Source organism: Ammospiza nelsoni, chromosome 1 (genome assembly GCF_027579445.1).
Source record: "Ammospiza nelsoni isolate bAmmNel1 chromosome 1, bAmmNel1.pri, whole genome shotgun sequence".
Lineage (NCBI taxonomy): Eukaryota > Metazoa > Chordata > Aves > Passeriformes > Passerellidae > Ammospiza > Ammospiza nelsoni.
In genome coordinates, this window is record NC_080633.1 from 70754168 (window position 1) to 70769881 (window position 15714).

At 38.7% G+C, this 15714-nt stretch overlaps 1 protein-coding gene across 2 annotated transcripts in view; it reads right to left on the minus strand.

The window, feature by feature from the left end:
* Positions 1–15714, minus strand: part of GMDS (GDP-mannose 4,6-dehydratase) — a 407881-nt gene that overhangs the window by 333617 nt on the left and 58550 nt on the right. For both annotated transcript variants that reach the window (XM_059488226.1, XM_059488218.1), the window contains exons 2-4: positions 13108–13152; positions 9082–9169; positions 5478–5587 (exon numbers count right to left, since the gene is read on the minus strand). In XM_059488226.1, coding sequence (XP_059344209.1) covers positions 5478–5587; positions 9082–9169; positions 13108–13152 — 243 coding nt within the window. The remainder of the gene's footprint in view (positions 1–5477; positions 5588–9081; positions 9170–13107; positions 13153–15714) is intronic.

Here is a 15714-nt window from a genome sequence, read left to right on the forward strand (position 1 = left end):
GCACATATTATACTAAAAGTATTGCCTAAAATATTTCAAGTGTAAAAATCTGACCACTCAGAAAGAATTAGATTACTTAAAGAATTTAAGGAACACAGCAAAACAACACATATAAGCATTTGAAAGAACCACTTGAGAGGCTTACTCTGCCCTCTGGTGCGCTCCATCCCACAAGGACACAGCATCCTAAACTCAGGAGAGCACCAAATAACTGCAACAGTCTGAAGTTAAAGCAGCTAAAAGAGTGTGCTGAACTAAATTAAGACAGTTCAGTACCCTACAAGATCACACCCTGGGTAATCCTAGCATGAGGAAAAGCACTAAAGCATTCTGCAGGATAGAAGGTAGCCCAGCTAGTTTTTATTCCTTTGTATTTATGGCAGAGAGCCTAATTGTCCTGGCTAAGGACCAAGACCCCACCATCTACAGCCCTGTGCAAATACAGTGTTTGCTGGTTAGCACAACAATTTTCCAGCAAGGTTGTGTCTCCAGGGCTGGTGTTACGAGCTGCCACCACCAGTAAACAGATGACAGGAGACACCTGAGCACATCACAGACCCACAGCCCCACACAGGGGTCCTACACTAATCAGAGGTAACCTAGGGCAGAAGGCTCTACATCCATAGCCTGATAGTCTAAATCAGGTTTGGAAACTCAGCTTTTGGCCAACAAACTGAACAGCCACACATGCTAAATTAGAAGGAATTTGATATGATATTGAGACGATAACACATTCTATAAAGCACAGCTATAAAATTTTCTATTGACATAAAATTAAGGTCTGTTAGGCATGTTTTTTCCTGTGAATAAGTTGTACTACATCTCTACAAAGTATTGCTAACAGTCTTTAAAATTAACTAGACTAGATCTTGTTACACTGAACAGTCAAAATTTTTCTACTATAAAACATAGAAAAAAATCCATTCATTTACTCAGAAGCTGTGAGCTTCCATGACATTCATAAGAAGCTTAAAACCCATGCAGTAATAGAACAGCATACTGAATGATAAGAACTACAAAGTACAGTACATAAGCAATGAATTATGCAATTATAAGCAATTATCAGCCTTTCTAGTAATGAAATACTGGAAAAGCTTACAATTAATTCTTTGAGTGATTTCACCTACAGTTTCATATAAGCAAATTTTATTAATGAAAAAAACACATTTAAAACTCCAAGTACCCAACAACAAGGAACACTATTTTTTGCCATGAGAAAGCATTGCATGATCAGAACCAAATTGTGTACATACAGTTAGCTTATAAAAACAGAGGTAGTATCATTAAGATTTACTTGTTCATCCTGTTTATGCGTGATTAAAAAAACCCACCCAACAAACTAGAGAGAAGTATTCCTGTTTAATGGACCATACTACAAAAACACATCTCCAGTGCAAAAGAATTGTTTTCAGAATTAATCCATCAAATAGACAATGACAGCAAAAGGAGGGCACATTCCCAAACCTGGCTATTGATCAGCATGAGACTTTGAAAGGATGCCAGAACTCTGCAATCAGGAGCTTCAGTACTTAGTTCCATGCTAAGTTATTTAGTGCCTTGACTTCCCTCATAGCTAAGCACTCACTGTACATGTGCCATGAAAGTGCCTTCCTCATGTGAGACTGCCTCAGAGTGACACCATCCTCTGTGACACAGACTTTGTCATAGGTGATTTTCAGCCCTCCTAACTGCATGGATAGAAAAGTGATGGGGGAAGAATACTGCCCCTACAACATGTCTGATAAAACCTGCAGGAGAAAGTCAGCTATATGTAGTTTTAATTATCAAAACTTGTGTACTAAACAGGAGTTTAGTAACAGCTCCCATGTCATGACCCAAACACTACCTTCTTCACTATAAAGTTGCACAGCACCATCTCCCCCCAGCAATTATCACAATCACAATTACAACTGCTGGAAGAAGCCTCCCATAAAAGACTGTGATAGGAAATGAAAAAAATAACCTGTTTCCCATATGGTTCACATTCCTCAGACCACAAGGAGTCTGGGGATACAAACAGGCTTTAGAATGTGATGTAGTAGTAGATAAGGCTCTCTTCAGGTAAATTAAGGAAGCTCATCCTCCTATATTCTGATCTTCATGGGTGATTTTTACTATCCCAATATCTGTTATGGGGACAACAAGGCAGGTACAAGTCAGAAGGCTTCTGGAGGGCACAGCTCACAAAGGGAAATGCTATGAACAGTCAAGGAAGAACTGGTCAGGGTAGTCCTAGCCTACAAAAGGCTGAAGGACTGGAGGATCTGTCACATAAGGAGAAGCTGAAAGAGCTGAAGTTGTTTAGCCCGAAGAAGGCTCAGAGGGTGATCTCCCTGACGTGTCACCTGAGGAGTGGGATGGGAAAGGATGACTGAGACAGACTCCTCTCAGCAGTATACAGTGACACGAGGTGAGGCAATGGTCAGAAACTGAAATACCAGGAAACACTCCATTTGAAAATATGATCATCTGTCCTTCAAGAAAAAATACTTACAACTTTATGTGTGTGCCTCCTCTGAAAGATGTGCAAAAAGAGACATTTACATCATTTTAGACAACCTACATTTGGATAATTTATTTTGAAGACATTCAACAGAAGGATATGAATAATAGAATAACAGAATAATGGGATAACAGGATTTAGATTAGGCTATCTGCATGCTACTATATCCAATAATAGATAATTATTTAGAATCAATGTATTGTCAACTCCCATAAAACCATATTAAATGAAAAATAAAACATGGTCTGTTCACCAGATTCCCCAAGAACTACGATTCAAAGCAGGAGGACATATAAAGACTGGATAGAGAAAATGAGGCTGAGCTGTTTATTTAGTAGCCATGAAGTGAATGTGCTACTGTCTTCTGAACTTCCCATGGTGAAGCCACAGTGCAGAGAGCTAATCCCTGTTTCTCACCAAAACAGACAGCAATGCACACTGGATAATTTGTTCCTACTGATGATATCACTCTCTTGAGTTTACTGTTTTTAATAAGGAACAAGTTTCAGTCTTCTCTCACTTTCTCCCATGTACAAGATCAGATCAGCCTCCCAGTGACCTACTTTATGAGTCACAGTCCTCACTATTTATGATTCAGAAAAACGTCTTCTCTGACAGTATTTCCCAGACTACTGTGGGTTCATTCCAAGAACCAATTTCATCTTCATTGGTTTCCTACAGGAAACCAGACCAACTTCCCATGATTTTATTTTCCTTCATTTCAGCATGGCTCACATAAACTAACTGGAAGTGAGAGTGATAGAAAACTTTATTCTGCATAAACATAAGCCAATACAAACACCACCAAAAAATCCTGAAGACGTCACCGGTTCAAAGTGACCAGAATGTGAAGCAAGCTAAGATTAGAAGTTCTTTTCCCTCCTTCCCCAAACATGATGCATACAAGCAAACCCAGTACGTTTATGTAACCACAGTCTAATGCTAACAGCTGTTTGGTGAAGACATTCACCTGAACAGATGGCCAAGTCCTACTCCTTCTTTCAACACCGGTAATTGTTTTAAAATGTTAAACACTGTTGGACTGTTTTTAACTCCTACTAATAACAGAGTCAAGTTCTCCCAACCACCTCAGTCAACAGACTCGGGGTGTTTATCTTCTCTCCTCAAGTGCAACAACAGAAGTACTACTGGAGATGCTAGGAAGCAAGCATACCTTGAAGAAGTTCATCTACACTTCCCATAGGACTGCTAACATTGCCTAAGTATCAGCATGCTGCATCCAGGTGAGCTTCTAATAGAGCCATTTTTATTGTCCTCCAGGACGTGAGGACATTAGATTTCCGAAAGCCAAGAGTCAGCGCCAGATCTGCACTGGCTCAGAGTCACCGAGTAGTGTGAGCTGGAAGGGACCTAGAAGGATCACCAAGTCCAACTCCTAAGTGAATGGCCCACATGGGAATTAAACCCACAATCTTGGCATTATAAGCCCCATGCTCTAACCAACTGAGCTCATCATGCAGTGAGGCATTTGCGGAATAATCCTTCCCATAACCCATGGCAGAATCATCCAAGAATCCATAGCAGCAGCACAAGCACCACTATTACCCCTTCAGCTTGCCCTCCCAGTGCTGTGACCAAGCTGTTGCAGCTTCAGCAGGCACATGGAGACAGATGATGTTAGCATGGTACTAACATTGTAGTCCCAAATTAAATGGGACAGGTAATTCCCACAGAGATTGCTATACAGTGAGCCACTTCAGGAAAAGGGATGCTGGGACACCTAGCTGTGGAGTGCAAATATCCAGCATAATTTGTCGGCTCAGATTTCACTCTGCAAAGCAGCAGTTCAGTTATCTTCTGGACAATCTTCTGCCCTTGGACTAATATAGCCCTGTTGTTATACTGCTCTACATGAGCTAATAAACCAGACCCATGTTAACACAGTTAATTCAATCATGCAAGCAAATTAGAAGCAGATTTATTCTCATTTCATGTCTGTATTCTGCTATGTGTGTTGTCAATAACTGCAGTCTTTCCATGTGATTTCCTCTTGCTGCGTTTCAAGGCTTACAGTGATAGGAACAACACACCACTTTTTGTGGGAAGGTTTACTCAGAAACTAAATCCAAACTGATTTTCAGGAGGCTTAAATACTCCTTCACTTCTCACCTCAAGAGAAGTCAGGGAATATTGTCACTTTAGAATGCTTACACATTGCACACAACAAGGACAGGACATATGACTGAAGCCCCGTTTATTTTAATGACAATTTTCTACCTGGATGTCAGTTTCAGTTTGTAATCATGAAGTATGAATGAGGATTTTGCAAGTAAATAGTGGTCACTTGTTAGTAAACTGAGCTTTTACAGCAGCGTAGTTTAATAAATGTAAACCACCAAGTTATTGCCTCTGCTATTCATTTTCCATCCTTCAGCTGCAGCAGTACTTGCCAGGGTCAAATTACTAGTTTTTAATGACCCCTTATTATTCCACTCTCTCTAACTTGATTTTTTTGTAACCAAAAGTGTTGTAATACTTCAGGTAGTAACCTATTGTTTGTAGATCAATATTTCAAAGAGTATCACCTGTGTGAAAACTGAGTGATGCATTCTGATATATGTATTGATTTTAAACAAACCAAATAATATTGTTTAAAGTACTGCTTGGCCTAAGTACACTGCATAAATTCTCAGCTAGGACTGATCAGCAGCAAAGTCTACAGCAAAAGTTGTTTCATGTGGCACAAAAACCAGATTTTTAAACATGCAGATTTTGTTGACAATGAAAATTTGACCTCTCTTCTTCTGACATCTTAATATATATTGAATAGCAAACTCATGCAGTAATTAAGTACCACAGCAAGCATGACTGTCTCGACTGAAGGCAGTGTTTACCTGATGAAATTAACAGTTGTTAAAACTGCTATAAATGCTGCAGTCTAAAGTAATCAAGGTAATAAACTGACAACACCACCACACATTCACAATTCTCAGTGCTAGAGAAGGTTACTCACCTTGACATGGCTCTGAGCCCCCAGGTTGTAAATCTCAGAGGGTTTGACTTCATTAATGATCTTCACCAGGCAGGTGCTGTCTGTGAGATCCCCATAGTGCAGCTTCATGTCTTCAGAGTTTAAGAATACAGAGTTAACTCACTTTAATCTCAGAACAATAATGCATTTTTGGTCCATACCATATTTCAGGTCAAGGTCTGAATAAATATTTATTGGAAAAAGTCAAGAGATCACCAGCTAAACTTGGTTTTGCTTGCTTTTTTCCTCCCGTGCTTTAACCACAAAATACATTTCCACATAGGAGTAATGAACAGCATTTCAGATTCTTTTTTCAATAATCTTATTTATGTAGCGACATTATATAATTTGTTTAGTAGCTTGCACTTAATTTTCCCAGGTTGTATTAAGAAGTCAGATGTCAGATTAATATGTCAGATGCAGAATTCCAGTCACAAAAATAGGGCATTTTTTAGTTTGGGCTTCCAATCTTTCACTCAAAAATATTTTAAAAACTTCTTAAGCACCCATCAATGGCTTTGCTTTTCTTCCCAAAATGCTGCACATGTTTTCGTTTCTCACTGTGAGAAATTTCACAACACAACAAAAATGTGTAAGGTATCTACTAGGTGAACATTTAGATAACATTTCAGTACAACCTGCTGCATTTGTTACTATTGTTTTTCCATTTAAAAAAATACAGATGCACACTGGAAGAGAATTTAACAGAACAATTTAACTGTCAACAAAGCAAATCTCAGAATTGGTTAGATACAGATGTCATTTATCCTTTCCAAACTTCAGTTTCTTTCTAATTTGTGTGTACTAAAGAACGTAGGAGCATGAAACCAGTTCCTGTCAAAATTCAAAGTGAAAGTTGCAATGGTTTATCAAGTTGTCCTTGTTTTCAGACCCTGACCTGTCAAGAAGATATTGCAAAAGTGAAATTCACAAAACAGATCTCGTTTTTGCTCTTACTTAAAACAAAACTGAAAAATCAAACAACCACACTGCTATTCACAGATCTTTCCAATAAAAAATTGTTACTATTGATGAATCAGCTGTTTATGCTTACTTGCCATATTTATATAGATTTTCGCTTGTTGTTTATGACCTTGATTTGTTGTTGTTGTTTTGGGGTTGTTTTTTTTTGTCTTGAAATACCAGGCTTATTACAAGAGATATGAATTCATAATACATTTTTAACTGCTGTTGAGATATGTGAATTTTGTTATTATTAATGCCAGTTTAGGGTTTGTTTTTTTTAACAGTATAAAACAGCAACGAAGTTAACAGATCACACAGTTCTCAGATGTTCAGCCCTGTACATTCCCATTTAACATGTGCATGAGGTTCTTCAGGTTGACAAAGTAATTCAGCCACGGTATATCCTTGAAATTTGTTTTCACATGCACATCAGTTGTAAAGGACATTCTGAAGAGACTTCAGACCCAGCTGAAGGTGTGGCTAAAGGTAATGCTAGGCAGGAAAGAGATGCCAGAGCCTGTGCTCCTCTTCCTACACCAAAGACATGCAGTCCTGCCAGGACCCCCAGGCCAGAGAGCAGTTTCAGACCTTCTCAGGGGCAGCTGAGCTGCCAGCTGGGCTGACCCAGGAAACAGGGTCATTATTACCCGCTATTACCATAAATTTAATGCTCTCAAGGAGAGTCCTTATTTTGGTCTACCATCAAGTCTTCAAAGCTTCTGGTCCAAATGGCCTTTCTGAAGGAGAGCAGGGAATGAAGCTATGTTCCCTCCTGACCCATGAACAAAGAGGGTCTTTCAAGAGTGAAAGGCTAAGCAGTAAGACTTACTAGAAATGGAGTTTATTTGGTGCACAGATTCATAAACACAGACCAAATGTCAGAACCGTTAGGCTTTAGTAATATTATACAGTCTAAAACTTCCTTAGCAAGCAAGAGCTGGAGGGCTTGCTCTAGGATGCACCTTGTCTTCCTTCCTGTGCTCCCTACTTTTTTCATACAAAGAGGTTCACTGTCTATGAAGAGCACCATCTTGCAACATGCAATCGATTCCTGACAGGAAAAACACACATGGCAAAGATAAAATTAGGGTTTGCTCACATCAACCACTATTGCTTCTTTGCTTCCTACAGAACTGCCTGGAAACCCATTGTTTTCAAACAGTTTCCATGGAGCAGCCTTTCCTGAGATTCCAAGTCAAATTCCTTCTCCTCCCATTCATATGGCTACATTCTTCAGTTAAAGAAAAACGAGTTAAGAAGTAGGGGGAAAATTAACATCTACTTTCTCTTTCCTTCCTTTTATGCCTTTCCATAAATGCTTGTATATATATTTATTGTGATCTACTTTGTCTTCTCAAATCACTTTTCATAAGCACAAGATGGTCCTCACAATGCACAGGTTCCTGTCTGATTTCATTTTCTTCATTCTGCCTTGTGAGCCAAGAATGCAAGTCATGGGAAACAGTTCTTACATTGTTCTTGACAGAAAAACAGGTTTCAGTATTCTTCATATTTTGTTTAATTCTACTCCTCTCTTAATCAGATACTTTAATGAGCAGCATACAGCAAGTAGAAACTAATCAGAGAAATACCATGTTAGAAATTAAGTGTGTTTTAAATAAAAATTACAAGCAAAGACCAAAGGAAATCTGTAAGCTTAATTATGCATTAAACTTGATAAAATTAGGCTCTGTTTAACCATGGTGTGAAGCAGACTTCAAAGACATGATTTTTTACATAATGGAGATATTTGTTGTTAACAATACCTTAAACTGGACAATACTATCCTGGACTATCAGGAAAGCTTTCACAACTCTGCAAAATAGACACAGCATGGAGAACTGTGTGATTGTTAAAGTGCTCAATCCTTCTGCTGAAGTGGAGTCATCCAACAGCTGAGCTGCATCTCATTAAGAGACAAGTTAACTTCCCTTAAGATAAAACAATATTTTTTTGCCATGTGTACACTAAAGGTAAGAATTTCAACTTTCCAGATTATCATTGATAACCGAGGATATGGTAAATTGCCAGCAAATTTACCTTTCCTTCAGGTAAAAGCAGGTACTCCCTTCCTTGGGTGCCAGAATTCAGAAGGTCCAAAGATTCATTCTTCCTATCATCAGTAAGAACTGATCATGTCTTATTCATGCTCTCATAGAGGCTGTTTACAAATCTTCACCTCCATCAGACACCATGGAGCTCATGAGAAAACACGGGTGGAGTACTTAAGATAACTGCCTCAAAAAAACCTGTGTTTAACTATTCTGAAATCTCAATATTTTTAACCTCACACAGCATTTTCCAGGCCCAGCCATTTTCTAACTGCTACTGCCAGCTATTTCTGAACAATGGCAGCATTTCTACACAACATGAAGTGCTATCCTGGGTTCCTCTTATATTTTCCACATTTAAAAACTCACACACACTAGACTATCCATATTTCATGCCACATCATCTTCAGAGAAAAATGGTCAATTTTCTTTCTGTGATAGAGCAGCAAGCTAACACTAGCAGAAGAAAACTCAATTCCCTTCCTGTTCCCAGGGATCTTTCACCACCAAAAAAACAGTCAAGATTAAATATAACATAATCCACCTTAAATACAAAAGCAAAGCCTTACTTCCTTCAATGTGAGCCTGTGGGTTCTTATAGAGATGTTCAATCCGGCCTGTATTAAAAGAACTGGATCGACGAACAATGCCATGCACCTGGGGATTGAATAAGAAAAAGAAATGGAAAAGTGGTAAACATTAAGAAGAAAGAGTTCATTACCATCACTCAGAATTCTCATATATGTGGGCAATTCTCATATATATTCTTTTATCAGGGAATCGGAGCTCATCTCTATTTCTAAAGATGGACAGTTATCCAACTCCCAAATATTATACTGGGAGATGAAGTCAGGTGCTGTCATATTTACTTTAGCACCATTGAGTGGTTTCCCCTTCTCCCTCATCGACACCGCTAGCAGCCCAAACATCACAGTACAGAAAACACTGAATTGCCCCAGAGCACCATCTCCTAGTGAGTGAGGCTTGACAACATTACTAGAGTTGGAAAAGCAATATGTGAGCGTCTAGAAAACCATTGCTCCTTGGTTGTAGACAAGTCTTTCTGGAGGCAGATATGGGCATAGAAAAAGCAACAGCAGGATATGGGACTATGGAAAGAGTGGGCAGAGCGGAGAGAAGGGTAGAAAGAAGGGAGACAAGGGGAAAGAAGGAGCAGCAGCTGCAAGGCCCAAATGTATTTTAAAAATGAGCTGTCATTTGCTTTCTGGGGTGCTGGAAGAACAGCCAGAGCAGTCAGTGCTGTTTTGTAGACCTCATGAGTCACTGCCCTGCAATGGGTTGCTGGAGACACAGACAAGCCTAAGAAAGAAACCCAGGTTGGGAATTTCCTTTAACCTGCCACGATAAATAAGCTGGTGAAAAAAAAGCTACGCTGGTTCTGAGTAATATTAAAGAGAAGACCCTTTGTGCCTAATACATTAGAGAAATCTTTCAAACATTGACCCTGTTTCCTCCTGTCCTGTAAGACTGCCCCATGATGCCTGCTGCCAAAATTCATATTAGCTTTGATTACCAGCTACAGAAGTTGTGCTTACACAACTGAAATCAAGCTTAAGCATATGACTGTCCTCCACCTCTCCCTGGCTTTTATTTCTGAAAGTGATCCCTTGTACTTCTATGCATCCTAGACTTGGTTTGTTGAGGCCATCCCTTTGTTCTCCCACTTGATGTCAATTTGCAAGAATATAGAAACAGGAACAGGCTAAAACAAGCTATGGTTATTGACAAAGAAAATGCTTTTAATTTCATCTTAAGTCTAAAATTTAACCAAGTGAAAAAGTGCACACAACTGCAGATTAATACCAGTTTGCTGATTTAAGAATGAAATTTTGGCAGCAAGATTTAAAAGAGCTCAATAACTTCATTTTTACAACTTACAGGTCAAATTTATTATGCCAATTTCCTTGCAGAAAATCACTTGTGATTTTGTGAGCAAGGTATGTGTCCTGTCGCATTGCTCTCAACATACCTTGTTCTACAATTCAAACTCAACTTTCCACAACTGAATAAAACATTTGCCCTTTCAGGATCAGTGGGGCACTGAGAAATGTGCCCCCCAAAAGAAATTTTCATCAAATGATGGATTTATGAAGATACATCATAAAAAACATGTAATTAAAAGTCCTATCAAAATAATTCTTTATAGATTGTGTGATATGTGTGCCTATAATTTATAGGCACATCAAGTTTACAGAGAAACACTTTCAAAAAAAGACACCTTTATAATAACTTCACTTTCACAATGACTTCATTTGCACAAATGATGCTGAAAATATTTTAAGTTCTCAAACAAACTTTTACTTTGCTGAGTAAAATATCAGACTGCAGTTTTAATGTAACTAATTATTCTGAAGGAAGCAAACTGAGGTGCTTAACAACAGAGGAGGTTTAGATTAAATACTAGGAAAAAATTTACTCATGGAAAGGGTTGTCAAGAACTGGAACAGGCTGCCCAGACAAGTGGCTGAGTCACCAGCCCTGTAGGTATTTAAGAGACAAGTAGATCTAGCATTTAGGAAGACAGTTTATTGGTGGACTTGATAGTGTTGGGTTAACCATTGGACTGGATGATCTTGGAGGTCATTTCCAACCTAAATTATTCTGTGATTCTTCTAGCAAGATTAAATATTTTGGCTTAAAGTTCTGATGAGAGACTTCTTGAGCATTCAATTATCTATCTCTGAATGAAGTCATGCTGAAATTCATGATCATCTGAACGGTTGACCAATAAATCAAATCTTGCCAGCTCAAAAGCTTGATGAAAGATTGGGCGTGCAAGAGCTTTGTGTCTGCTCATGACTGTGATACAAACTTTTGACCAGTGAGATGTGCTAAATGCACCCATCCCAGGACTTCAAAAGAGTCGGTAAACAGACAAATCCAGAGAGCCTGTTACATTCAGTGATAACAAAAAAACCCATGTGAACCCTGCAATTTTTTTTTTCTTTTCTTTCTTTTTTTTTCTTTTTCCCCCACTCCTTATTCTGGTATGCACATACAAGAGCAAGAAAACCTGCCAAATGCTTAATCCATGACAGCCATATTACCGTAAGAAAACTGATGAAAGGTACCTTTGTCTGCATGGGACAGAGAATTGCAAGTGAAATGCAAACTCTGTGACAGGCCAAAATGTGTGCAGACTGGTTAATCTACTTAAGAATGTATCAGTGGATTTTTCTCAAGAGACAGATCTTCAAACACATTGAAATTTTAAAAAGAAAGGGAGGTTGAATAAAGCATCTCAATTAGAGAGGCAATCAGTTGTCGCATGCTTGCATTCAGTTATTTAGGAACAGAGGTTTCTAAATGGGAGCACAGAAAAGAACTCCAAAAAATTGATGGAGAGCTGAAGAACAGAAGGAAAGAACTCTACCCAACTATAGCCACCTTTGTATTGTTGAAAGGATTATGTTTCATTTGGTGTTGTCAGCTCCCAACTTCATCGTGGAAAATGAGAGAATGTGCCTTCAAAATAGCAAAAGCAATCACAATATCCCTCATCCCCAAATGGAATGGAGAAATAGTAAAAAATAATCAATTTACAATACTTAAAAACCAACTTCAATAACCAAATTAATCAATAAAGCCAAAGAAAGGGTGGAATAAGCAAGGCAACATTAATCTGCTACAAAAGCATGGGAAGCACAAACTGGCTGAGAAGAGACTTTTCATTAAGCTATGAAGCAGTATCACAACAGAAGTAATAAAATTCAACATTAAAACAAGCACTAACTTTTACTAAACTCCAAAAAAACACTACATTTTGGGGAGATTAATTTGACCAACCTGTCTCCTTCCATTTTCATACATTTTAGAAGCATCTTCTATGATCAAGAAGGCAAATATTCTTACATTTATGCCCACATCTGTTCAAACCCCTCAAATCAAACCATAACAATTGCTACAACATGATTGTTGCTTTGCTGGACCAGAAGAAATGTGATTTTTGCCAGGGAAAATTATGCAGCAAGAAGAAATCAGACTCCCTTTATTTCAAGGAAAAAGAATGCAAAAAAATCACGTGCTAAGCAATAATTAATTAATCCAAGATAAAACATAGAAAGTAACTGTACCAAAGTACAACGTGTTTGGGGTTTGTTATTTGGGTTTTATTTTAGGGTTTGTTTTTTCCTTTTTAAACAGAAAAAGCAAAGTTTCATTGCTGAAATAAAACTGCCAAAAAAAGAGTCTTTACTGTGGACAGAGAGGTGGGGAAAAAGAACAAACAAGAGGTTCTTATTCCTTTATGTGGTACATTGCATCATAAATTATTCCCTAATTCCTTACAGTTTTGGCTCACACAGGTCACTGCTTATCTGGGCTGGCGGGAAACATGCAAACCAGCTATACCCCGAGGAGAAGAGGGAATCCACCAGTGGACATTACATGATAAATAGTACAATAACCTGGCATGATTACAGGGCATGTTGCACATTCCTCTCTGGAGTTTTGATTTGTTATCTAGGACTGGAGTGGAAAACATACACAGGGAAGGACAGGAGCAGAGGAAGCGGGCTGGGGCTACAGCATCCAAACGACTCCATCAGCCTGCAGCCAGTCAGCGAGTCACTCACCTCATAGCCTTTTTCCAACAGGAACTCAGCCAAGTACGATCCATCCTGGGAAGAGCAAGATATAGGAAAATGTTAGAAACACAGTGAATAGGCCTGGGAGATTTGGACTGGTTAAGATCTCAAAAGAGGGAAGAAAAAAACTTGTAGTGAGTAGACCGGGTAACCAGCCTATACTTTGATTTCTCCAGATTCATACAGCGACCTAAAAATACCACAGTTTCTCTTTAGTTAATTTTAGACTATGAAGCAGTATATTTTAAGATGACTTGCTTACAAATGGTGGTTGAGAATTCCCATCTCTTGAATCTCTTCCCAAGTTCCATTATAAAGTGCCTGGGGACTATCTTTCTAAAATATCCTAACCACAGTCTTTGAATTTGAGCTATTTTGGAGATAGGGAAGGAAAAACATGTAAAAAAATAGTACAAGCTTGGCATCCTCTGCAAACCAACATGCCTCAGTAGCACCTTGTCACACTGGCGTCTCCCTTGCCCGGGTACTCCTTCTACAAGGTTTCTGAAGGCAGTAATAATTCTGCCTTGCCTGACCTACAGAGTTTTCAAAAACATCCCTAGCACACCTTATATTTAAACTACACAATAAAAGCCATTTTCAGATCTTAAATATATATCATTGAAGGTTGAGAATTTGGAAATCTGGGTCATTTAATTTCAGAGGTTTTTCTTCTTTTTTTTTTTTCTCCTGTAAAATCCTTGTCAAACTTAAATTATTAAGCTCCTCAAAAGCAAATACTTCAAAACATGTGCTAGCACACATTTTCCTGAAATAAGAGGATTCTGCCAAATGAATATTGCCAGAATTACCAAAACCAGTAAGTTCATAATACCTCTATAAATGTGTAAATACCATCACATACTCAGCAAAGTTTGCCCCTCCAAAAGAGTTCTCACTAACCAATTCAATGATTACCCATGCCCAAAGTCTGCACTTTCACTCACTTCTTGAATTGCTTGTTCCTTCAATATGTGAATGTATTCCACCAGACCCAAATGACTTGCTACAAAAAAAACATAAAAACAATGAGATGCCACTATGCTTACAGGTTTAAACTCTGTTATGTGGATCTGCTCTGTCAAAATCATGGCCAGAGATGTTTAAGAGCAAAACTAAACAGACAACATTTCTTTCTGACCATCACTTAAAAGCATGTTGCTCCAGAGAAAAACTTCCTTTTTACCTCATTTTAAATGATTTTTTTGCCTCAGAGAGCCTAAGAAGAATAACACACTAAAGTAAGAAATTATAAATGCACTAGGAGGGCCTACAGGAGCAGGACTGCCAAGGGAAATTGCTTACTGCATTGAGGGCAAAATCCTAGGTATGCAAAATGGCACAGTACAGTGCACAAGGGGCACATTGCTCTATGTTTAAAAGTGCAGCATTAGAAAAGGAATTACTTCATGGTATAAATGCTTCATAAAGTCTCACACAGTGTAAAAGACCCTGAAACCAAGAAAGTTTCAGCTTCCACACTACATGTACACGTATGTGCTCAGATCTTCACAGGGCTAGAGCCCTGTAATAGCAGTCTATGACACCAGTTAATCATGAAAATAACCACATGTGCCATAGCTTCACTGGAAGAATATGTACATCAAATTATAAGAACAAGGCCCTGAAAGGAGAAATTCAAAGAATATTTGATGGAAAATCTGGAAAAGCGTAAGTGTAAAGGGGGAGATGACAGCTACCTTTAATGCTTTTGTCATCTTTCTCATTAGCAATTCCTCCAGGATTTAGCAGAGAGGGTAAAACTTCCGAACTCTCCTTAGTTGCTCAGCCCACTACAACATAAAGTTATTAATAAAATGAAAAAAGGAGGTGAAAGTGGGAGACCCAGAGAGTGCAAAGGAGAGGAAAAAGAAAGGCTGTGATTACTTAGGAAGTTGATGGGAAACAGACTTAACTAGGATTGAACCCTGTCAATAAGGTCTTGTTCTTCTCACCCAGGCCATTGCTCAAAGTTTCCAGTCACCCTGGAACATTTTGAACCAGCAGTGGCACTTGCTTCCTCTGCACTTCCTTTCCAGGTCTATCAAGTGATAGGGCAGGGCTTCACAATGAGTGGGAAACAGGCAGCAAGTGTGAAAGCTCCTGCTTTCTGGCTCTGGCACAGCGCAGCTGATTCGGTGTCTGGTGATCGCGCAGAGCGCAGATCCGCGCTGTCCTGCGCTGCGATACCGTATCGCACACAGCCCCAGGGGTCACGGCTCCCTTCCTTCTCTGTTCATTACAGCAGCCTGCCAGTGGGAATGGCAATCACAACAGCCATCAAAGCCTCAAAGAGCTTGCAGCTGGTAAGGACAGCACACTTTCCATCTTCTCCTAATGAGGTCAGGGAGTAAATAATAATAAGTAAGGTTTGTAAAGTGATTTAAACCTTTAGCCATAGGAGGAGACACATATATTACACATATAAATTCTATTATCAAAGCTACTGATTTATATTTATACTGCAAAGTCTTCAAGATACAGGAATCCCTGTAAAGGGATTAGAAAAGGGATATTAAAGGAACTAGGCATTAAATTATTATATAATATAGGTGCTATTATATTTCATTTGAGAGCTTAGTTTTGCTAATGTAA